General features: G+C 40.4%; 1 protein-coding gene across 7 annotated transcripts in view; it reads right to left on the minus strand.

Moving 5' to 3' along the window:
• The window catches only part of TNIK (TRAF2 and NCK interacting kinase), a 623603-nt gene that overhangs the window by 504600 nt on the left and 92285 nt on the right, over window positions 1-26718 (minus strand). For all 7 annotated transcript variants that reach the window (XM_069213031.1, XM_069213035.1, XM_069213034.1 and 4 more), the window contains exon 2: window positions 16288-16353. In XM_069213031.1, coding sequence (XP_069069132.1) covers window positions 16288-16353 — 66 coding nt within the window. The remainder of the gene's footprint in view (window positions 1-16287; window positions 16354-26718) is intronic.

Genomic DNA, 26718 nt, shown 5'->3' on the forward strand with positions numbered 1-26718 from the left:
AAGGCCATTCAGTGAACGATGGCACAATATGTTCCACAACTCAGACAGACGTCATGAAACAAAAAGAAATTCTAGAAACCTTATTGTTGGTGATGCTTAACGCTGTAAGACCGGGCAGGAGGACAACTTTTTACCCCTCACTGAATGGTCCCTTTAAATGGGAGTCAAAATCTACATCAAGTTAATTCAACTTTTCTTTTGAAGATGGCTGTTCCTGCATCCTTTTAGTTTATTAGTTTTAGAGCAATTATTTGAATGTGAACAATGAGAAATAATTGGCAATAGGTTGGGTAGCAAGAAAAAGGATAACGTTTTGGTAAATGTAGGCATGAAAATTACAATGTGGGTGGGATCAGGGATACATGCAGCACTAGTCAAATGCAAAATTTAGAAACGAGCAACCTCTCGCTTTACCACGAATAGCCCATTCATACTTTCCATTGAAAGTAGTGTCATCTTGTGAGTCAATGATCATGTTATTCATAATCTGATGTGCTTCAGGATGGAACAAGCAGAGCCAGGTAACACCTAAAAGCTTCAGAATGAGAACCCGATGGCTCATAGTTCTGATTATTTAGTACAATGCATATAATAATAGAGCATTATTATTGTGTACAAAGCACAATTCTGTCGAGATTGCTCCACAGCAGAGCTTGGGAGCAATTACACAGTCCAAATAAGGATGACTGAAAGGATGGCAGCCAAAAACAAGTCAGCAGTAGCACTTGCTCTGCAGTGAGCAAGATACACAGTAATCTATGCTCTGAAAATACTGCTTTGAGATGTGCTTGTCACGATTAAAAGGGTCATCCACAGAATTATGTGACACAGGTCTAAAAACAAAGCAGATATCAAACAAAAGTGCATTCTAAATGCCTTATGGTGATGATTGAAGGCACTCAGAGGAAACTGCAACTAATTCAGAATAATGCAGCTCGTATGATTCTGGCACTTCCACGTTTAGCGTCAGCTTCTCTTAGCCTAAAGTGTCTTCACTGGCTTCCGGTGGGCAAGAGGATTATTTTTAAATCTCTCTGCCTTACCTTTAAAGCACTATATAGGGATGGTGCAGAACACCTGGTGGACAGACTCAGGTGGTATCGTCCAGGACGCGCCCTAAGATCGGAGAAGTCTTTTCTGATCCAGGTCTGTAGGACACGCAGAGTTAGATGGGGAGATAAAGCGTTCACAATGGCGGCTGCCAGATATTGGAATGGTTTACCGCTTGATATCAGCAAAGAACAGAACTTCGCCATGTTTAGGAAGAGGGTGAAAACCTGGCTGTTTCCTCGGTAGGGCTATGGGCCTTAGTTGTTTTCCTATCCTTTATGTCCTCAAGCGCTTCGATGCCAAGGCCGGAACGCGCTATATAAATGCCCATATATACATACATATGCCCATATATATATATATATATATACAGTATATACACACACACACATATATACATTGTTAGTAATGAGGGGCAAGGTAAAGAGAACTCCTTTCTGTCCTCTCTTGAGACCCTAATATTGATTGTTGCACAGTAAAGCCATGATTTGCTTCAGTACATGCACAAATGTGAACAGTGCCATGAATTGCATTTCATACCAGTAGTTGGTCTTTTTTTTAGAATTGTGGTTTATAAAGGAAAGGTTGTGCCAATCGGCGCAGGTGAAAGGCTTGGTGATTGTGGTGCGGCAGGTTGGCGTTGTCCCTGGTACCCAATTTCCAAAGTAAGATCATGCATGCAGAGTAATTGCACTGGTCTAAGGTGTACATTGGCATGGGGAATACAGGCAGGATGGTCTTTCTGGGTGAAAGCTCTCAAAGGCAAACCCCACACTCAACAGTAAAATTTGCCCTAAGTTAGAGAGTTGCCAAGTGGAATGTGCCAATAACACCCAAAAGAGGTTTAAGCCCCAAGTTCAAAAGAAGATTAGTCACGACTGTCAATCAAGATTGGACTGCCTAAGTAACAACGGTGGTAGAATTAAACTTGTAATAATATAAGGCTGACATTCGTCCCGCCTTTCAGGGGAGGTTTGAATGTCCTCTTTCTGTAAATATTCTCATCCTACAGCTGTTAGGTAGTCAAATGTTTCAAGGTCAGAGTTTCATTTCTGACAATATTTTTGTTTGATGCCATATCCCTTCACATTCCTTAAAATCGATTACATTCATTAGAGATCAACCTTGTGAACCTCAGCTTTGTCTCAACCACTTTTCCTTTCCCTTAAAGGTTTATAAAACAAGCAACTTGTGGTAAGTAGTCTGAAAGGTGAGGCACAGATTACTCTAGTCCAGTGCGCGTGCAAAGAAGATGAAGTACAGATATGCGCCTGCCGTGACGCAAAGTATATTCCAAGTTTATCACATTTAACCAGGAATTACGTTACTGGTAATAATGCCAGTTCTATAAGGTGTACTCACGTACCAATGATTTACAGCCAGATGTACTATTCCTCTGGTCACAAAATGCAGTCAGAATTCGCGACCAGTATTTTTGTGACCTGAATATTATTTTGCAAACTGGCATTTATACTAATAAGTCACTCTGAAAATAAAGAATCGGACTAGGTCGCAATCTAACATACCCAATTCATATTAAGTAGGTTGAACTGTGATTGGCCAAAATCACAGGGTTGGTACCAGACATGGGTCAATAGACCACAATACCTGAGATTACTATAAAGAAAAATATATATATATTTTTTTAAACATTCTGAGTTCCTTAAAGGAAACTGGGGTGCTTGAAAAAAATACTTTCTTCAAAGTTTCATTGAGAGTTTCCAGTTGTCCACTAGACCACTGACAAATTACCCTGAAAGGTGTATCCTAGTTTGCAAAGAGAAATGGGTTCAAAGGAGTACCCTTCCCTTTTGAAAAGAGATTACCACCCCAACTTGGAAGGCAGTCACTTTTCAGAAGTTTCCAACCAACAGGTCACTCTGGTAGCAGCTATTCATACATCAAATAATGATAATTAATCACAATTGGAAGGGACACCCACAAAAGACCCATTCGAGACTGTGATTTGGTATCATTTGCAACCCTTTTTAGGAATCAGTGAAAGTTTACTGACCTCTTACATGGATTTTGTACATGGGGAAAAGACCTTTTGGCGGTCTAGAACACTGAATCTGGGTGTTTGTCCCCTCAGGCCAGTTGCATGCTATTGTTGATGTTAAATATCCTCATGTTTTCACAAATCGTCCCCATTTTCTCATCAGGCTGACCATCGGTCTCCTAAAGTATTAAAACAAACCTTTCAAGAAGGTCTATTTGCTAAATCTAGTAAGACTGTCTGAGCCGAACTCAGTCAAAAACAACAATTAAAAAAAAATCTATATATTGTATAATACTGACCATGATTAGAAAATTTTAATTGTATTTATATGGCGCTTAATGCCTCCCTTCCACTGCTTCAAAATATAGTGGTTTGCATGATGCAGTTTAATAACCAATTTCCACACCTACTGCCTCATTTCTTTACACTATATGTTAAGTGAGTGTTTTGGGTACCAAAAGCCGTAGGATTGTTTGTGAATATCCTCAAAGTTGTATCCTTTTATGCATTTTAATGCCCCTTCCCCAAATTCTCTTGAGAACATTCATGCTACCATCTCTTACGACAAAGGGCTATGTAAGTGGCATTTAGGTGTGAAAAATGCCATTAAATGTGATTCTGTGATCAAGATTTGGGAATAAGGACCCTAAACGTTTTGAAGATAAAACTGTGCTTGGCAATTGTGAAATCTGTCAATGAAGTTACATTGTATAAAATATTTTTGAAAAATGCTGCAAAAACTAAAAATTAATTTTGAAAACAGTTTTACCATAGCACATCATAAAATAAGCCACCTTAGAAGGATCCTACATAACTATACTAAACACGCTGTACTATATGGTGCAATGGACACGACCAAACACTGGCCTGTGAAGTTAGTGGGGCTTAACAATTAAAATTGCCACAAAAAGGTCCAAATAAAATAACAAATACATTGATACATGTAACATGGAGTGGCCTCTGTTTTCCTAAGATTGCTACTGCATATTTTAACTATCACGATTTAAGATTTTGGGAGGAGCCATGACTCGGCCTGGCATGTTATTCTGCAATATTATCTGCAGTGGAGTTTGTGACCTCAAACTCTTACCTACATGTTTTTTAATCACACCAAAAAATAGAAACCTTCACCTATCTGAGCCTCAAAGGATATTTCAGAACTACTCTTTTTTCAAAAATGATGTAAATTACTTGTCAGATCCACCCATTTGTATATTGAGCTCATATTTGTACTGTGTGCATTCAAATGAATTTTAGCAGAATAATATAGTATAATTGACTTGATGACATAGAAGCATTTGAGTGTTGCGACGCGTCTGCTGTGGTATGTGTCCGTGAATGAACGCTGCCATGGAATTGGGGTGGAGCCACCTATACTTACACAAGGGAGACATTCCCCACCCGTGCTGAACTCAAAACATCAGAGCATAGGAAGCTTCCTGCAGTGTGCATGACATGTTCCTACAGGCAGGCGATGCTGTGCGCCCTTCTGCTGGTTTCCAAAGCTGCAAAAGAGGGCCTCAGGCAGAGATTCCAGAGTCCGCAGGACAGACAAGCTGTGGGGGAAGGTAGTGTACACAAGTGGTATCCGCATCAGAAACCCCGCGACTGGACACACCAGCCCAAGGCACAGGGTGAAGCCTTGAGATGAGACGCAAGCCAAGTATTTTAGTGTGACGAAGAGGAGAACCGGATCAGGGTGTTACCACAGCAGCTGTAGTATGGACATGTTCCAAAGGGCAAGCAGCCGCTTGTGTGTTAACACAAGGGAGCAACAGAAAACAGCTCACTTCTGGTAATCAGTGATATTTCTAATACCTTGCGCGCACTTCTCGTAAGATGTCTAGAATACTTGCACATTCACTCTTTCCCAGGATTCAGGCTCTGCGGGGAAGAAGGTCATATCACTGTTCTGGCGATTGGGCCTCAGTGGCAGAATTAAATCTGGGCTGTGTGAAAGTGTCCACAGTGAATACCTTAACTCAGAGTTGGTGCATGAGCTGCAGGGAAAACTTAGAAACACTGAGCAGAAATCACAGCTCTGTGTTTCCGAGCTGTGCTGTCTGCAGCTCATTCTCTAAGTCTATCCTGTAGTGCTGAAGTAGCTTAGGACAGGGACAGCAACCATTGCATACCAGTAAACCCATAGGCAGCTCTATGGCTGGTGTAGATGCAGTTGAGGGCGCTCTTTGAATGGACTCCTTCATATCAGCTCAGTCTTTAGGGAGGCAGTGCAGTGTCCCTGTAAAGACTTCTGCGTCTTAAATAGAGGTCAATTTGCCTCTACAACTCTCATGGTTTCTGCACGATGGATCACTGACATAATATCAAAAACCAAAATACTGTGTGGGTGGACATAAATATCTTGTCAAAAATATGGAGGACCAAAATATCAAAAAACTTAATGTAAACAGGTAAGTATTAGGAAGGTTTACTATTATTAACTTCACATCTACTTGGAGATCTTTAACATCAAGGTACATATATGTGGAATTATATACATACTAAAACTCTCCTTACCTATAGAAGCTTAACTTCACAATATTTTTGTCCTCTATATTCTTGACACAATATTTTGTCCCACTATATTTTGGTTTCCGATTTCTGTCTAAACATCCATAGGACTGTGTTCTACAAGTCTTTCCAGAATTGACCAACACCTTTACTGAAAATCAGGACGCAGCCCTGAAATATTAATAGTTGTCTTGTTCTTTCCGGACGTGTGTGTGGGAGGGGGTGAGGTAATTTAGGAAATGGATTACAAAATAAACTAATGTGCTCTAAACAGTTCACAACAGAGATAGACCACAATTCGTGCTGTATCCCAAAATGATGCAAGCATTTGATTAATTTATCTTCTTGCATTCATTTTTAATCAAATTTGGATTATATGTTAGCAAATAGAACAGAGAACCCTGGGAATACTTATGTACCTTATGCCTACTCATCCTTTGCAAGACATGTTAATGTCAAGGCTTGATTCTTGGAAAATCGGAAAGTGAGGGAGTGTCTTGTCCTCTGGCTTAGTCTGACGGGATATCGTCATAGTCATGTCAACAAACTAGGTTTGGTAGCGAGACTGCCAGAAGTGAACATCACTTTTCCCTAACTAGTACAAACAGTTCAACATATTTTTTAAAGGGGTGTGCCCACGTTCACAGACAGGTTTAGGTTTAATTCAACTCTGCTAGATTGGCTTCAATTGGCATTAATGGCTCTCAAGTCAAGAGGAACAGAGTCACTGGGTGGTAAACTCACTTACTACCTTGTGGTAATTTTGGTACTCTATTAGCCAATACAGAAACGTAGATCATGACGGTGGCCTCTGCGTCCCACTTTTGGGATTCAATTAGAGAGGACATAACAAGCATTGGTTGTTTTCCTCTGGTCCTTAATGTGTGGTCTGCAAGTTTGTGTATCCTGGATAGTTTCAGTAAATATCTTTAAAAGAGGGGGATTATATGACCTCTGTCTCAGAAGGTGTGTGGATCATATGCATTCCCAGAATGTGCCCTGTTTTCTAACTTACATGTGTGGGTAGTGACTTGTTGGTAGGCCCAAGAAGTTCATTCCTGGGTGATACATGGGTGAACCCAGAGTCTTTGCTTAGTTCCCATGAGTGTGCTGCAAGAGATCAGGATTCAGTGCCAGCCACCCTAAGGATGCCTTCATGTAGGCTATTGTTTAACATAGATGTTGGTGTGGTTAAGCAATGACAACTCATTTAACCTGTAGCATTTCTTTTGAAAGCTGCCATCAATACAAGTACAAACAGAGAAGTAAAACAGGTTCTGATGGCCCTGCGGTCTCCATGATCTGACCTCAAATGTTCAAGATAATAGCTAATCATGTGGTCATTCAGTAAAATGTGAAACAAAGCAACCATGTGCAGTAGTGGCTAAAATAGTTTTTTTCAATGCACATCATCATGGTTCTGTCCACAGTGCTAAGGAAAGGTATTTTGTGAAGTTCTACGTCTTGTATATTATTCTGGGACCGTAATATGCTTCAAAGTACAAAGGGTTTCTGTTTTGCATAGCACTTTGGGGGTTATTACAACTTTGGAGGAGGTGTTAATCCGTCCCAAAAGTGACGGTAAAGTGACGGATATACCACCAGCCGTATTACAAGTCCATTATATCCTATGGAAGTCGTAATACGGCTGGTGGTATATCTGTCATTATGTCTCCAAACAAGGATTGATTCTCTTTGTAAACAATAGCCATAATCACATTACACAGATAGCAATTGGTGGAAACTGAACAAGAAAGAAAATAAAAGGTCCAGCAAACTATGGCATAATAGGAGAAAATGAGTGGACTGAATAAAATGGGAGCAAAGGTACTTTATAAACTGGTGTCAATGTTTGTTTTTTCAGGATTGAACACTTGCATTGCTGCCTCTAGCACTTAAGGAAGATATTTTGTAGAGTTCCAGAGCTTTTGAACACTTTGGGCTCCCAGTGTTTGAGGTGGGTACCATATTTATAGCACATGGAAGCCCCAAGAGATTTAGTAGTAACCGCTGCTTAGGTAATTGTGACACTCCTTGTACCAAGTCTTTTCTCCCTGTCAACTCCAGTTGTCCTACCACCAAGTTCGCCAGGCGAGTACTCCATAGAAGTGCCCCGATGTTTATAGAACTATTTAACCAATACAAGAAATCCAGCATAAGAAGTTCATTGAGAGTTTTTTTAATCGAAGAATCTAAAATTAGCTTCTGTAATGGATGTTTGCACTATAACATTCTCCAAAACATTGGTGTTTACAGAATGAAACCACCAAAACAGCCTACAATTATTAGATACTCTGAGCTGGAATAACCTCTACTGTCTTAAATAACTAAGTATGGCAGTAATGTTGCTGAAAGGGATCAATGTCCTCTGTTAGCAATATAGGTGCCTTTGTTGCCCAACTCTGCTTGGACTCTTGCCATATTAAGTCTCCTATGAAGACAGTCCATTTTGAGACATTTTTCAGTTGTGTCTGGGCTTGAAGTAATGCGTAATATAAAGTTTAGTTCAAGTCTATGACACCAATTCAGTGGCCACTTTTTTTTGGGGAATGCACTTGGGATATTATTGTTTTAGAAATACATTTTTGTATTGTTTTTATCTTTTCAATAGTGTTCCACGTCTTTTTCATTGTTTAAAATCTTGTTGCAGTGGATCTTCACCTATATCGACTACTAGTATGCTAAGGCCTTTATCTCAGCCACAAATTCAAACCATGAACCAGGTTTAAATGATGGCATCGTGGTTCACTTCTGCTTCGCAATGTATAGGACACTGACAAAAAAGATTAAAGGTACAGTCTACATTGCAGCCTTTACAAAACCCTTGATCATACTATCATTGAAAATAGTGAATATACACAATCTGCTTCAACAATCACCATCCCTTCAGCTTTTAAGAATACCAGAATATATAACAAGTTTAGTTCCAACCATAACTAATCATCATTCATGTCCTTCAGACCATTATATTATATGCCACAGCAAATCATACAACTGTGAGATGCACTCATTTACACAAAGGAGCATATTCGTAGTTCACTACCATACTAGGAGTTAACCGCGAACATGGTAACTACACAGATTGTGGGGTGTTTTACTTTACAAGTGCACCATTCGTGCAACAATCTGAGACTCGGACCTCAGAAAGAGGGATACTATGCTAACTGCATGCGTTTTTGCCCCATTAGCAAACTCAGAGTTCGTGCCGTTTGCCTGCATGATTTGTTCCAGTTCTTAACTGGTAATGGTAATGCAGAAAATTGCAGAGTTCACTATTTGTTTTTTGCAGCCCTGTTATATCTAAAATGTGAGGGATAATACAAAACATAAATTGCAATTTTAATAGTGGTATTTTTTTATCCATTATTTATTATCTATAGTTGGTAATATGTTTATGGATTATTTGTTATTCTTGGATATATCACATCTTCTTGTATCACTCTTTGGAGTAATTTACTTAATTTTGTGAAATGTTGGTCCTCTTTGTTCATTTATTCATTTAATAAAGCATTCTCAAACTAAACAAAATAAATAAAATGTGAAGGATTAGCACTAGGATTGAAATAACAGTCAAAGTCTTTCAATCAATCAAGTAACTTTCCCACTGGCAGTCCCAGGAATGTGGGCAGCCAAACTTTCTAAAACATGTTTTTATTAGGATCCTCCGCACACAGTTCTTTAACTGCATAAAAGCACAGACAATTGTGATTCGAAAGGCATAGAAACGATACTGTAACAGCTAGTTTCATCATTGTGAAGTTGCCAACAGCCTGTAACAATTAGGGGTTGCATGACTGAAATTCGCAACATAGTGGAGCCTGTCTCAACTACATATTTCTTGGAATACCCAATAAGGACATGAATTCCTCAAAGGGTTGGGCTTCCTTCCATCAATCTATGGGGTGTGGGTGACTCAAAACAAAGACAGTTCCTGGTACTTTCACATGCTGATGAACAGTCTATTTCTATATGCCATTCTCTGGAAATTTTACTCTGGTTACTCGTAATTTGATCAAGAGTGACTCACCTGATGGAGCTGTTAACCACTGAAAACCTATATTTCCTCAGACAGGTGTTCATCTTTCACAAGGCCACTTTTAATAATACCAAAATAATTACAGATAGAGTAAACAAATACAGAAGGGAGGATAAATGACAGACCAGAGAGCTGGAGTTGGGATTTACAGAACACTGACATGGTTACAATGACAGAGGGTCAAATTCTGACACAACAAAATCTATTGTGATTACTTTGCCCCTCAACAAGCAGGGCTGCACACTATGGTATACACTCATAACTTTTACAACAGTACAACTTTGAAAAAACATAAGCACAAATTATTCTAGACCTGGGTAGCAAACAAAATTGTGAAAATTAGCATGTGAATATAGGTTTACATACATTTTTTCAGTAGGAGTATTGGGAACGGTAATATATAAATATAGCTAAAAAACACTGGTGAGTACTACTAATAGCAAAATGGTCTGAACTTCAAAAGAATTCTGTTTTATATTAATGTCATATATGTGCGTAGAAAAGAAGAGTATAAAGACAGAAAAGAAACCTAAAAGATAATGTAATGATTACAAACAATCAGCATGCAAGCACTAGGAAAGGTCAGGGAAGATTGGCACAGGGATTCTATAGTCATACTCAAGTGGTGTAACAAAGGCCCAAGCAGCCCCTGTAGTGCAGGTTGGAATCCTGAGCTCCCGGGGGCATCCTCAGCACAGTACCCTGGCATGAGAGTTCCTGCGTGAGTCCAGGGGAGGGGCCTGCCATGTACTTTGTGAGGGCAGCAAGTTGTGTTACACCGCTGGTCATTCTCCATAAAACAAGAGCAGTCTAAAGCCTGGTAAACTTACAGCAGTCAGTGTGACCCCAGTGGCAGTGCTTTAAATGGGCCCAGTACTGTCCGGTACTGAGTACTGGCACTTTTTTATTTTGAGAGGGAGAGTACCTGCAGTTCTCAAGAAAAACGTAATACTTTTCATTGGAGAGTACCAGCACTTCTATTTTTCCATTTCAAGCACTGCCCAGTGGTGAAGAAAGGAATTGTTCTCGGCAGAAAGAGTGATCACAAGTTATCTATTTATGTGGAACTACATATCACAAAACAAACTACAAAGAAGGAGTTTGCTTTGTAAGATTTGGATAAGGCATGCAATTAAACACAACTAGGTCATGATGGAGCGGATCGCAGTGGGGATGGACAAAGGGAGGAATTAATTATATATCACTTGAAAACACAGCATTTGCCTTTTCCAAGCACTGCAAGGAAATAGAAGTCAATAATAATCCAACTAAATGATACTCAAAAAAGACTGACTTGAACCTAAAAGTATTAAAACCCAAACACCAGATTTAGCAGCAATCACTTTACTTGCTGAGCCATCTTGACAGAACAAGGGTGTGAAAGAGCCCTCAGCAGTGATGTTTACTTATAAGGTGAAACCACACAAGTCTAACTGGAAGTATTAGCTTTGTAATGAATGAAATCAAGAAGCAGTGAATGATATGATTTACTAGACTTCAGTAAAAGCTTTAAAAATGTTTCACACAGAAGACTGGTCAGTAAACATCCTTTGGATGAGATCCAATTTGCTTGGCAACATTTTAAGTATTGAAGAAAGCACTCATTCCAAATAAAAATGACACATTAAGAATATGCCCTGGTTGGTTTGTTTCAGCTCATTCATATCTGACACTACGGAGTGTGGGAAGATTCTACTTACAATTCAATGTAAGGTCTGCCATGGGCCAATTACCTCTTGGTAAAAGAAGAAGCTGGCAGCAAATAATAAGAGATTGAGGAAGGGATTTGGAGTTGGGAACCAAAATTCAATGCCACAAGTGTAAAAAAATGATTTTACAATACAGACATAAGCACAAAGAGCAAGTTATCTGGGAAGGAGTGTACGATATCTGCATTACAACGAGGCAAGTCATGTAGATCACAAGTGCACTGTTTGGGGCCAAAGAGGGGGGGATGTAATTAGCAGAAAAAATCAGGTAGTGTGGCAACATCATTAGTTAGGCTTAATCGGAAATATACTTTCTTCAGTTCCAGAGGACAATTAAAAAGCAGACATTTAAAAGTCCTGCATTGGGTAACGTGTTAAGCGAAGCTGACAAATGTACACATCCCTAGACTAGAAGAGGGTAGGAATTAACTGACTAGAGACATTAAAATTACTATTTCATATTGATAGCTTAATCTGAGACCTAGAGGTCATATTTAGAGAAACGTAGGTAGCAGCATATAGAGCCTCAGGAGAAATGCAGCTGGGGGTTGCTTTTTTTCCTTTTAGAAATTCAAATAAAGACTATCAACAAACTAAAAGGAAACCTCAAGGCATCCCACACGAGTGATAGTAATGATACTATGGAGATAAGTTAGAGGACTGCTGGAGTCCAATAGGAGGTTAACTGGGCACAGCAAGAGCTTATAGGACCTCATCCACTTTCATATTCTATGGGACTGTGTTATTCTTATGCACTTATTGCTGGAATATAGTATGTGAGGAAACAGTTTCCCAAGCATTTACCTAAACTAGTACTGCAACTTTCCTGTTATTTTGATAATAAAAAGTGTCTTAGCAGCTTAACAGGAGGAGCTTCAGGGCCACGTGGCATATCATTTATGGACACTGGCCTTGCTAAACCTTGGTTCTTACTGAATTCTACTCCTTAATTTTAGCCACTGACTGGATGAAGCACTATAGAGGCAGCCGCTACGGTGAGCAGAGATTTAAGAATTCTACAGGTTAATGAACAAGAGGACAGGACTACTGTGTAATGAGTCATTTCTTATTAGCCTTGGAGTAAGACTTCTGTTCATTTCATTTGGGAGCAGATTATGAAGATCTCTTCCTCCTGCACCCCCTATTTATTTCATTCCTGCTCTCCTTTGTTTTATCCTCTTCCCTCCCGCCCCCAAGACCATCACTATGCTGGTATGTGCTACTTTCCCTTGATAGCGCCTGGTAAAGACACATATAACCTAACTATTATACGTATATTTGTTTCTCTCATTGTTCTGTGTAAAGCACATTAACACCAATCTGGTCGAAAAAGTGCTATATAAAACCATCAAATAAATACATAAATATATATGAGGATGAAAACATCAGGGCTATCATAAACACTTAGGCAGGGTTAGACATAATAGAAAGTTCTTTAGCACCTACAACTAGCAAACAAAGCATGACACAAACATCTGCTTTTAGGCCATAGGTTTCACGAGTGCACTTATTTATCAAAGATATCCTTAGTCATGTGCGTTAGTCTAAATTTAAAGCCTTTCTTTTTCAGCTGCATAATACACAGAATGAATTGGTCTCTTAACTAGTAACCTTTAGATGAATGTAAATGTAAATTAGCACTTGTATAGCGCACTACTCACCCGTTAGGGTCTCAAGGCGCTGTACTCATACCGCTATGGAACCCCTCCTGGCTTTTCCCTGTGAGGCACCCACTCCTGAGCACCCCCAGGGTGAAGCCAGGCATCCAAGCGCTGTTGGGGCCGTTGTGGAGATTAAGCAAGCTATTGCCCAGAGTTGCAGAGTGGGACCCATGAATTAGATTAGGCACTGAGGCGAGAATTATCTGGTCAAGGGGAATTGAGCCCAAGACCTGCTGAAGCGGGACTTGAACCCTGGTCTTGAGCCAGATCTCTGCTTCAGGGTCTGCCGCTCTAACCATTGAGCCACACTTCTCCACCGATGAATGAGGTGGCGACGTGACAGCCTCTTCATCCTCTATGAATTACTCAAAATGATGGTCATAAGAATGCCCTATAACAAAAGGTGAACCATTTTTCGAGTTCACAACAATGTCATGGTTAGTAAGTGTAGCAACCCTTAAAAATACAATTGTCTCATTTAGAGTAGGTACACGATTCTAGATACAACATGTAAAAAAATCCAGAAGATTTTTTGCTCAAAGTCAAAACTCTCCAGTTTTAATTTTGAACTAGGAGGATGTTTCCTCAAATACTTGTTAAAGTCATCATTGTCTTTGCGTCAGTTGTATAGTACGGGTGCCTAATGACGTTTCAAGATGGTTTAACTACAACTGAGCATTTACATTGGATTTATGGTTGCTGAAATAGAAATAAAATGTAGTTTTGGGCTAATGCTCAGTTTCCAACTTTTAGTTAATTATTTCCTTTATATTTATAATTAGCCACGTGGTTGGTTTTGTGTCACGTTTGTTTTCTTCTTTACAAAATGTACTTTTTGTCAGTCAGTATTATTAGATCTACAAAATATCGATGTTTTTACATCTGTAGAGAAGAACAAAATCTGCAGAAGAATCTGCAACTTAAATCCAAATTATTTTTTGAACCAGTCTGGATTTTTTAGAACAACTCTCACAATAACAAAATGTGTGCTTTTTTTGGTAATGTATTATCTGGTCTGATGCTTCCTAATGTATTAACCTCACCTCATCACCTCAAATCTGGCAACTATGTTTATACTGGACAGCTTAAGGACACGAGAAGCAGCGACCCATGGGCACTCAAGGTGACAGTAACATATCTCAACAGCCCAGTAACAAATTCTGCCCCGCTAACCATGACCCCCGCTGCATGCATAAAAATGCATGCTTATTTCAACAGAGCAAATCATTTGCCTGAAAGAGAGTTTTTTAGTGTTAAATTTGAACAATAGGAAAATAGGCCATTCTATTACGCTAAGAAAAAGGATGATGTTCTAGATCATTGTAGTGTGTACATGTAATGGAAAGCTCAAGAAACAATTTGCTATTAGCAGGGTAGAAAGGACAATGGTTATATAAATGAAATGGTGCAAGAAAATAGAGAGTGAAGAAAAAAAAGTCAGTGGGAGCGAGGCTGGCACAGACCTCCCAGGTGAAGTCCCTGGAGATTATTCCTAAAGTATATTAATAAACAACATAAGTTTAAGACACCAAGAAGAGAAGTACTATTGTTATACACCCATGATAATAGGAAGAACTTTGTACCAGGACATCCAGGAATTCCTCACTTTGTTACAGACCACAGTCTCACATACTTCTCATGTCAGGGTGTGCTCTAAGTGTGGAGTCAAGGCAACTCTTCAAGCGATCCCAGCCCAGTTAATATGTGCACTATTTTAACTTCTTCCATACACTTTTCTTAAAACAAGGTAAAAATCACATCTGAGATTCCTATGAAAATATTAGCAAAAGACACCAGGGACACAGAGGTAGGGGATTATTCCTTTGGAAACAAAAGAAAGTAAAAAGGGTGTCTTGCACTCTATGACCCCTGTTCTTATTTCACGTTGGCCTTTTGTACAAGATTTCCCAAGCCCAATACTACTTTCAAAAATGGTTGCATTTCAAGGGATAAACCAGGATGGATCTTTGCAACTAAAAGGCTAGTTTCTGAAACTGTTGCTGAAATCAGCCACTCACATGTAAGCGTGTATGCTTCAGATTGATACCTAAGAAGATCAGAAAATATGTAATTCGCCTTTAGAATGGAATATAATGCCGCAAAGAACAAGTGACTATCAATGTACCTAGTGAGCCTCTCTACAGATTTCAAAAGGTCTCTATTTTTTGTGGTTATTTTTATTTTGCTGTCTAATGCAAATGCAAACATAATATATTTCTTCTGGTATACGTTTGATCCCTCACTGTATAAATAAAATATAAAAATAATATATTTTTTTAAGTTGAGCTGCCATTATTTGGGGGTTTCTAATACAAGGATAAGCAAGTCGTGTGATCTATATTATATCAAGTATGGCAACTGAATGTAAAATTGTCCCTTGTGGTTACCTAAAGGAAATACATGACCCACTAAAATTGACATCCTCGGTTTTGCTTCTGATCTCTTCAAATGAAGAATTCCGATTCCAGGGGTACAAACCGATTGACAGCCGGAGAGTCCGCACTGTATGGCAGGACTATGTACGACTCCGACACCCAGGCAGCGTGTTCTCCACGAGCCACCAAAATTCACCATAAAGGTATCTTTGGAAAATTCAATTATGAAACAAGGTCACTCAGACAGCCCTCATGGGCTTGGAAATCTACTCTGGATTGCAATTCTATCAGCAAGAACAAATGAGGGACAGAAGTGTCCTGAAAAACTGAAGTGCATGAAATTAGCATAGTAGGATTAGTTTGCATGGTTTATTTCCATCTACGTCCACTTTACCAACATTTTTACATTATCAAGAACAAACAATAGATGGACAACACTGGAAAAGTAGATTTGTAAGAAAAACGACTCTGTCAGTGGTAGAATTCTTTCGCTCCCAAAAATAAAAAAAGTGCAGAAAAATTCTTCTCTTGCAAATGAAAAAAAGCTTGGCATGAAATGTGTCCAGGACATCAAGTTTGTGAAAGTGAAAAACTATACAATTTCACATCGGAATTATAACTTCGCACACCTCTAAATAACCAAGTAATTCCCTGTGAAGTACATCTTGGAAGAGATTTGATTCTGTCAACCCCAGTTCCTGGCAGACATATCTCAAACTAAATCAATAGTGTATTTTCAATTATTAATGTTAGAATGACAACGCCAATATTATTTCAAAACAGTTAAAGGACAGACTTAATCGTCCCATTCTAAGAGCCAAAGTGAATATCAAAGGGACATTAAATGTACATTTAAATAACTCTTAAATGACCGGAAAAGAATACAGGACTTTGTGGAGATCAGAATTAAGATCAGCTTAAATTGGAGTTTAGAGAGGCTTACCTTATAGACTTGTCCGTAAGTCCCATTTCCGACCAATTCCACCAGTTCAAAAATGCCTGCAGGGTCCTAAAAAAAGAAATAACCTTTTTGAGATAGGTGTGATATGTTTCGGCAATATAACAGAGAACAAGCAAGCCACCTACATGGAAATATAATCAAAAATCCCAATACGACATCTGATCACTGCTTCTGACATCATACCAGTCATGGACAAAGCAAGACCACATGTATTTCAACGTTAATGAGAAACGTGGCTGAATGACTCCTTTACATCTAGCCCTCCATCCACTGACCAGTTCGTTAAAAGGGATATTTCATTGGATCCTGTATTCGTCATAGCAGAAAGCAGGGCTGGACTGGGAACCCAAAGCAGCCCTGGCATTTGTCAGACCAGCCTCCAGAGGGTGCATGATGAACGCGTTTGACTGGTGCAATGGGGCTTGGGTGTTCTCCCCCCAAAAAATCTGAGTAAAATGGCAAAAGTGGTGAATTCTACAACATTTTTTTCTATATGTTCAATTATTTTGGTTTTTAAAGCATAGTTAATAATGGCCATACAGTGCCCCAGGATGAGGGAAATTTACTTGGGTTCTTCAACAATTCACTCACCATCACCCTCTAACAGGGCCTCTCAACTATCTCACTTGTATTTCATTTGTTTTATAGCGCCTCTCTTAACAGCGTAGGGCGTTGGGGCACTTTACATCACACTCACATACAGAGACAATGAATCATACGGGTGCAAATCAGTGTATAGAAAATGTTGGCAAAGGGGACTACAAAGTATAGGATTCACACGTCATCCGTACGGATAGGCATTTTATTTAAGAGTGCTTGGTCTGAGGAAGCATAAACTCAGGGTTCAGAACGTAACACAGTGGTTAGGGTTGACTTTAGGAATAACAATTTATTCATACCCAAACAAACCCTTTTTTAGTAAAATTGGGACAATCCGAGACTGGAAAAACATAACTTTTTAACTTGTACCATGCAATTCACATGCATCACTTTGATGCAAGTTTATAGCTCACTGTGTTGGATTGTGATTGTAACCTATAAACTGCACACAGTAACAAAAGGGATCTCTGTTACAAAAGGAGCATCCCTCTGAGCTGTGCACATAAAATACTGTTCTGTGATCTGAATAGTACACAGTCTTTTCAGGAAGCACATAAACCCTCGTCAGCTGCCTTAGATGAGTCAAAACTGTCACTAGATAAAGCTCGGATCCCTCTCTCTCTAGCAGGTACATTAATCACTCATATCTCAGCCCTTTTATTGTTTCCTGAAAACTGTTGGCTACACAAGGAACTCTGCAGTGCTTTTAAAACTGCTCCACTGCTACAAAATTGTCAGTAAACCCCAGTAACAAAAGCGCTCCCAGGGAAACGCCTGATGCCCAGTATGGCCAGTCCGGCCTTGGCAAAGAGTAATGCAGGTATGCATGTTATGAAAGAATAACAGTTAACTCAGGAGAGAGAGAAAGCTATTATTCTATACAGTGAATTCACAGTATGGGAGCTGTGTTGCCCCGAACATCGAAAGATGTTCAGCTTTGAGAGTGTATGAGCAGAGAACTGGTCTATGTACAACTTTAGAAACCCAATATTGGTGCACGGACCGGAAGCCCAGTAGAAACACACAGCCCAAATCCAAAGAATAGTCAAGAGGCCAAGAAAGACATTACTGTATGTAATAAAGCGGTAGCAATGATTTAAGAGTTACATGCTAGCAAATAAAACATATGTACCCAACTCATAACGGTTATAGACTTTCAGAACACTGCTAGCTTATATGTCCCTCACAAATACTAAACAATCACCTTAAATGGGTCACCAAAACTTGGTAATAGAGGTGAATCAAAAATATGTGGGGGTTCCTACAACTGCCACTTCCATTCTAGAGGAGGAAGATGAAACACAGGTTTTGAAACAGATTAAAATACGTACGAGAAAGTATTTGCAGGGCAGGAGCATAACAAAGGCCCCCCACAGTGCGAGTGCCCCCCCCTGAGCTCCAGGGGGCCCCCTCAGCACAGCTCCTGACATGAATGAATCCGAAAGGGGCCCCCTGCATGCAGCAGTGTAACAAAGGCCCCCGCAGCCCTTGGGGTGGGGGAGGGGAGGCAAGATCTAGGGGGGCCCCTTCAGCACAGCTACTGACCTGAGTCTGGAGCCCCCCCCCCCGCTCTGTGCAGGGGGCTCCTCCAGTTTCATTACTCCACGGTCTCTATGCAAGGGGACCCCCTCCAGTTTAATTACGCCACTGTTGCGGGGGGAAGTAGGACACAGATGTAGGTATAGGTTCTGACCCTGATGGTGTGTGCAGAGTCAGGCTTTCAGTTTATAGCCTGCTCCGCTTGCAGTTTAAGGATTCGCACACCTGCTGAACTCAAAGGCATTCGCTTTCACGAGCCACGTGGCTCAGTCACAGGGGCCACTCCTCACTTAAGCACCAGCACTGACATTTACAAGGCCATAAAGGACTCTTACGTATTCATGCATCAAGCTATGTGTATTCTCCTAAATTGGGAGTAGAAATGTTACTATGCATCCAACTGCTTATGCCTACATGAGTAGTGCACTGCTTGGGTCCTGCAACGCTGGCAGGTTCAATTTCTGCCTCGCGTCACTTGGAGCATACAGGCTCCCATGTTGATGCATAGGTTTGTGAATTCGTGAAGCACTGAGATGAGGCCCTGGCACCTACAGCAAAATTTGAACCCAGCAACATTTGCAGGTTGCAGACAGTTTTATGCACCTGCAGTGCACATTTCGTTAATAAATCAACGCACAAGTAAACGGAGTTTACCACCCACCTCTGCTGGTGTGAAGAATAAGTCCTCCCGTTGGAGTGCCTTGCTCCATTAAAGAATTTCATCGACATTTTCATCAATATTTGTTAACATGGTAGATATTAGTTGATCCCCTAAATATTTTTTATTGCAGGAATCTGCCCTAAATTCCTATTAGTAGGTTCTCTCTACTCTGTCCTTATTGGGGTTCTACAACTTGATTTTGACCAGTAATAGCTTCATATAAAATAAATTTCGATTGCAGAATAAGTCCTGCATGATTATCCTTGGATTTCGCTGAAGCTACCATCATTAGAAGATATAAGTCCTTCATGGAGACGTTCATTCATGTGTGTGTGAAATCTTGGTGTAGATGCAGTACATGCTTGGATATATCACCCTCATGCTTTGCTCTCCATTCCACCAGAAAGGGGAATTAGAGTTGAAAGGTGCCGAACGCAACCTGGAATGGCAATGACACAGGTTTGTGACTGTGGAGGACTAACAGCCATAAGGGACATTTAAAAAGTGATCACATAGCCATATAGAGCAAAAATAGTGACGTTGTTCAACACGTAGGCACTACACTCAAACTAAGGAAATGTTTTAAACCTACAAAGGATATGTCCAGACCAAATGTTCTAAAGAGAAACCCAGGTTTTTCAAAGTATTGAGGACCCGCTTATCTTATACTTACTTGAACAACCTCACTACCCTTCCACTGTTCCAGCTCTGATGCTGTATGCATTTACCACTTGCAGACACTTGGAGACTGACGATGCGGTAAAACTGGCCAGCACACCAAAGCGTCCATGCTCGTTGCATGATTTGAGCAACTGGTTCCCTCTACTTTGACAGATAACACAACCTTGACAAATGCTCATTCCACTTGGGTTGCAGCAGCCCCCTGTCTCTATGATACACATCATCATGGCTTCCCTCTTAACACATCAGAAGATTTGAAGGTCATGGCCAAGGTCAAACCATCTCTTCCCTAGTGAAAGTATGGGAAAAGGAGTTATGAGACAACTGCAATATTATATAAAGATAAACCATCTCCTTCATGACCATTAGTCTGGGTTTAGCCTCTGGGAAATCCAGATTTACATTTGCCATGGATAAATATACGAAAACTGCTCTATTACTCCTCACCCGCTCCATCTCATGGCACTGCTCACCAAAATTGCCTACAAAGACCAGAAAAACAAATGCAAATATTGGCATCTGCTGTGGCAAGTGTTTAATAATTTCTCATCACCTGCACCAAAAAAAAAAAAAATCAGGACTTGGCACTATAGTTGTTCACATGCCCAATATTATGAGGCATACCCCAAGTATCAACCTTCTCACGTCTGTCTGCTCTTAACGTCCACTTGCACCCAGTAGGATAATGTGTTGAGCAGCACCAGGTAAAAGTTTTGATAATATTCATTGATGACACACAAAATATAATTTTGAATTGAAAATTAGACCAAAGAAGTCTGTGTGCTCCATTGGATGAATAAGAGGCTACTTTTCATGAATAGAACCTTAGTACGCCGTTAAAGAGTTCATCAAAAGTATTCTTTGCTACTGAAGTCAATCCAATGGTCAACAGTGTCAATTTCTACAGCTCTCTGTGCTCCAAATTTACCACCAAGTGGAACTCACCAGAGCCCTTGTCATTGTACGCTCCTGACAAGAGCATCATCTACCACTCAAGTCTCACCAAGAAACTTTGGAACGGCAATTCAAGTGGCTTCTGTTGAATTTGAAAAGCAATCTCAAGACGCCTAGCATGTTTCACAAACCCTAGGCCACTATCTCAAAATACTGAAATCCAGCATCACAAGGTGCCCCAACTAACAATCTTTGGCCAGGAACTACACACTTTATCAACCAACAAGCCATCAGAAAACAGAAACATGACAGTAAATCCCTGGTAGTGAAAGGTACATCATTAAGAAGATGCTGAAAGCTCGGGCAGCTGAACTACACTACAACTTCAGAAAAGTAAGCTGTTTAGACTTTTTTCATTTAACTGCACAAAGGAGGGGATGTGCTTGAAGAATATAGATGGTTCACATCTGATATCACTGAACTCAAAAATCCCAACTTCCTGTATGAAGTTGTCTATCAGGACCCTGGGCACTCTGAAGTAACTGAGTGACACGCAGGACTACATATAAACTCTCGATGAATAAAGGCTAGTGACCTCTTCCAGTGTTGCATTTGTGTCGCATAGTGGAGTGCATGAGCAGGTTGTGTAGTTTGCAAATAATGAGAATGTTGCATACTGTAAAATAATTATATTTAGAAAGATAGGTGCACTACAAATTAATCTGTGAGGGTGGCTAATGCATGAGGAGGTGAAGGTGCTTTGGCCATGAAGCTTAGAGAAATCCAGGTTGCTACAGAAAGGAGAATAGAGGAGGTTGGAAATATGTTTCTTGTGGTCCTATTTCCAGTGCTCGGGATGCTTAACTATAAAAGTGATGGCGAGGAGTTAGGAAATGGGTCTCAGAGAGGAAGCTAAGGGGCAGCTCATGAAGGAGCTGGGAGTAGACATTGTGGGATGCAACCAGGGAAATGTGATTGATGATGATGGGTCATGAACTCAATGTGATTGTGAAGGTCAACAGTGGGCGATAGATCTTTGTCCACAAGCAACCTAAGGGTGCCTCATCAAGTAGGTTTGTACAGACGTCCCTGTAGATTGTAGGACACATTATGATTAAATGTGTGGTACAGCCTAGTAGCCATTTTAGTGGTATTCCAGTCCTATCAGTAGTAGAAGAGAGTACCACGCAACCACTAAGACAGTGAAGTTCAGATGATCTGATAAAGACTCAATATACTTATCGATGTAGTAATTCGCAATAGCATAGAATTCCAGCGTGAGCCTCTCTTTAAAGTGCTTTGTGCTAATGCCCACGTGCAGCCTCATGAGAAGTGCCACACCAAATGTGAAGGCATGTTTAACACTGTTTGCACCCAATTTCACTCTGAAATTGTACACAATTCGGGGATTCTGAAAGCATTTCTTGCTCGGGCTCATATCTGGAGGAATTTCCATTCTCCAAACAGTATAAAAAGTGAAACAGTATGTACAGTCACTATTTAAAAAAAAAAAATATTAAAAGTTATTCCTTATTCACTGTTAGGGATACTCAGAATATAGGACGCAAATAGCAGTGGACATATAATTACCATGAGGGGATGGTACCCAAAATAGTTTCTACACCGGAGGTTACCAGTCGTCTTAGATTGAAGGGCATAGTTATCACTGTCTGGTAATCCACAGGAAACGGGCAAAGCATGCCCCACAATGAATGTGACATCCTTCTGAGACGTTGAGTCGGACGTGTGGTACTTAAGGAAAAATTAGAGGCCGGGAATGGAATTGCACAGAATTGAGAAATGGAAAATTACGCAAATTGGAAACGTTTGTGAATTAGCCGTTGCTTCAAGAGTACGACAAATCACTTTCCTTTGTGAATATATATTTAATTATGATGGAGAAGTGGTATTTTTATATATATGCACATTTAAGAGTAATCATAGAAAAATAACCGATCGTGCAGCAAGGAAACAGCCTGCACCTTAATCTGTACTCCAACCCATTAGGCAGAGTTCTGCTATTATGTTCAAAATAGCCAACACTGTGACACTTTTAATCAAATTGCAAAATTATAACTATTTAAGATCAGTAGTTTACATTAAGAAGTGAATATGAAAAACCTGAATTGTAAGCCCCTAATAAAATGTTCCCAACATTGCACAAAAACAGATCATGTCACATTAACCAAGAGAGCAATTAACATGGCACGAAAGTTTCAGAACAGACTGTGCCTCCTCCTCCGCCCGCTTCTGGGGATCAGAGATTGAAATGCGCTGCTTAATTTATTTAAGAAAAAAAGAAGCACGGGTGCTAAAATGTTTGTAAGGGGCAGGCCACCAGAGATGCTGAATGCAGGAGCTGTCAAATGCCAAAGTCCTAGTTTTGAATCCATCTCACGCCTCTTTCTTCAACCACCCTACAAACACTGTCTCTTTATGCCAGCATTTTCTTTTTAATCCCTGCTTTCTTCCTTTGTCACTGTTTGCCTCTTTCTTTTTCCATTTGCTGTACTCCCTCTCTTCAACTGGGTCAAGACAGATAAAGAAAATTAGGTTCTGGTTTCAAAAATGAGCGCCAAACACCTGCAAACACCGGCACAAATTAAGCCACGCGATAATGTTGATAAACCACAACCAGCAGCGAGCACATCATTTCTAGCCATTCTCCAGGAAGGGAATGAAGATCTTTCCTTTTCAATTCGTTTTTTAAGTGATTGTTGTACAACTTTTTGAGTGGGGTGTTGTTATTTGATTAGTGAATTAATCTGCAACTGTATGCTGCTCAATAGGGCAGTGAGAATATGAGCTTTTGCCTCGCTTCTCAATAGGGCAGTGAGAATATGGGTTTATTAACATTTACAAACAAGAACACACAATGGACACAAATCATCCACTTTTCTAACAGCCTTGAAAGTTAACAAAACCAGACCAAAAGCACAAACAAAACTTCTCTTCACTGCTACAATTCAGGCAACTATTCAAATAAAGGTATTTTCATTGTTTCACGTAAAAGCCAACCCCTCTTCCTCCAAAGAACAAACATATTTCAATGCCTACATTGCAGCAGATTAAAAGCATCTTTTTACAATCCACTTCGAAAGCCGAAAGCCTTCGAGAGTATTCACAGCTCTCACTTTTTCTTTGTAACTGGAATTTCAAATACATATTTTCGCTGCCACGCGGTTCAGGCTTCCCCTGTCTGGCGCGAGTCCCCAATCAAACCATTGCTCTCCCGGTGCATACTGGTACTAGCAGTTTTGCTATTCGTATAGTTAACGCAAGCCTACAAATTCTGTAACAAAAGATCTTGTCGCATAGAACAGAGGCCGATGTTCGTCAGTGTTACATCCGACTCAAGTGCATATCATTGTTTTATTTACGTTTTTCACATTCTGACCACATCAGAAATTACCATAGAAAACAAAGAACGTTGTTTAAAACAGGTTAAATGTGATGGAGCCAAAAAACGCACACCTCATCAATTTAAGGGCTACATAGAATGATAATTATTTATTGATAAATTGAATTCAGTATAATTTCCTTGTCACTGTTAAGATGATGTATGATCCCCGTGTTTTTTTACGTGTTTGTTTTGTTATGTTATAGATTTCTAATGCAGCTCGCGCGAACCCCGGGCCACGCTGGGCTGCATTCCTCGTGAGGCTGCTGGCTAACACTTGCACATTCACCAGAGCCATAGAAACTTCACTGGAATGTGAGGTATTCAGCAACACGTCAGGTCACAGCGCCGACCACCGTTTCACAAGCCCGAGTCATTTCACTTGCAGTTTTAGCATGTCCATGCGGGCACGCCCACCCCGGCCTAAACCAAGACACAAAGGGGGCCAGTCTATGGCCAACCAAACACACCCACGGCATGCCCCCTAAAAATAAACCTTAAATATGAACTGCAGCTTGCCTGTATACTTTACCGACGCAAAACGGTCTTTTCGAGCTGGGATCACGGCAAAAAAATAACACCATACGAAATTATACTATCTTGTCTGAGCTAAAAGCACACAAAAAATCAAAAACGCAGGCCCGCGCACTCCCACACCCCCCCCCCCCCCACACCCCTCCCCTCCAATAAATTACTTGGTCAATTATTTAAGTGTCTAGCGCTGCATCTGAAAGGAGAGCACAACTTCCACTTCTGCCTCGCAGGTTGACCTGACCTTTGTCCCAAAAAAACAGGACATTTATTTAAAATGAACAAAAGCGTGGGTCATTCCTCTGAAAGCCGGGACTGTCCGTGGAAATCCGGGACATCTGGTCACCCTAAACGAAGATAAATTAGAGTTAGTAAAAAAGCATTGGCAAAGGCAATAAGTCTCGCCTATGCAAGAGCTATTGGCTTTGCCAATATGTTTTAGCCATGTTGTACACCAGCGTGGCTGCTATTTAGCCTGGCTAAAAGTTAGTGGCACAGAGGAGAGTGGTGTGGGGTGTCGTAGAGCGGAATAGTGAAGAGTGGAGAAGAGTGTTGTTGAGTGTCATGTATTGGACATGATTGGTGTGGAGTCACAGAGTGGCACACACTAAAAGGACAGAGTAAACTAGCCTGGATAAAGTGAATTGGTATAGTCTGCCGCAGAGTATAGTGGCGCAAGAGTACAGTGGAATAGAGTGCAGTGGCATTCACATCACATGTGTACAATGTATCTTAGAAAGCAGTGGCGTAGATTAGAGTGGTGCATAGTAGAGTGTAATAGTGCAGTAGAGTGGCGCAGAGTAGAGTGGAGTGGAGTGATGCAGTGGGCTGTATAGCAGCATTGGTGGCATAGAGTAGTGCAGAGTACTGGGGCATAGAGTGTTGCAGAGTAGAGTGCAGTGCCGGAGAGTGAAGTTGCATAGAGTACAGTTGCACAAAGTAGAGTAGTGCAGAGTAGAGTGGCGCAGAGTTCAGCGGTGGAGAGTACAGTGTTGAAGAGTAGACTGTCAGAGTGAAGCGGTGTAGAATGGAGTAGAGTGGCGTAGAGAGCAGTGGCAGTCAGTATATTGAGGCAAAGTACAACGCAGTGGTATGGAGTAGTTGTGTAGAGTGTACCGGCGTAGACTGCAGTGCTTGAGTAGAGTCCTGTAGAGTGGTGGAGAGTAGATTGTTTCAGAGCAGAATAAAGTGGTGTAAAGTGGCGTGGTGTAAGTAGAGTGCAACTGCGTAGAGTGGCATAGAGTGTAATGGCGTAGAGCAGTGGTTCCCAACCTGTGGTCCAGGTACCTCTGGGGGTCTGCAAAGCTCCCTGGGGTGTCTGATTAGAAAATTAACTAATATTAACAGATTGATAAAGTATATATAAACAAAGTGGCTAAACGTACAGTTGAAATGTTTAAAATGAATTGTAAATGTCAAGGAATTTGAAATTGGAGGCTAAAAATTTAATTAGTATCCTCAGATTGATTTGAGAGCAGTGAAGGTGCATCAAACAAAATATAGTATGGACAATCTGTGGCTTCAATTGAATTTAGAAAAGCTCCAACCTTCCTATTAATTATTTTTTTATTTGTTCGCAAATTAAATAATGTTTTATAACTGTATATGTGTCTGATGGAATGCTTATTTCTGTATTTTTTTGAGTTTTGTGGTTAAAATCATCAATAAATGTCTAGGGTGGGTCCCTTGCTTCCAGTAAAGACTCAGTGGGTGGGGGGCTACCCAGATTATAACAATGATTCAGTGGGGGTCCCCAGGTTCCTATAACGATAAAGTGGAAGATCCACAGAAGTCAAAAGGTTGGGAACCACTGCTATAGGGTCTTGTAGGAAGGGGAAATTATTTCTTATTGGCGATTCCTATTCACAGGGATGGAGAAAGCTCAGGATGATCAAAAAGGCAGAATTGTGCTCTTTTCCGAGAGTTTTTGTTTCCGTACAGAAATCTTTCAGGAGAAATGGAAGAGTACGTGTAGACCAGGTTTATGCATTGGGTAATTTTCTTCTTTGCCTGTTTTGTTCCCCGACCTAGGAGTCAAAGCTTTGGGAAATGGATGCTCCATCATTTTATTGCCTCCATCATTCTATTGCCCTTGCTTTGGAATCCA

This window comes from Pleurodeles waltl, chromosome 11 (genome assembly GCF_031143425.1).
Source record: "Pleurodeles waltl isolate 20211129_DDA chromosome 11, aPleWal1.hap1.20221129, whole genome shotgun sequence".
Taxonomy (NCBI): Eukaryota; Metazoa; Chordata; class Amphibia; order Caudata; family Salamandridae; genus Pleurodeles; species Pleurodeles waltl.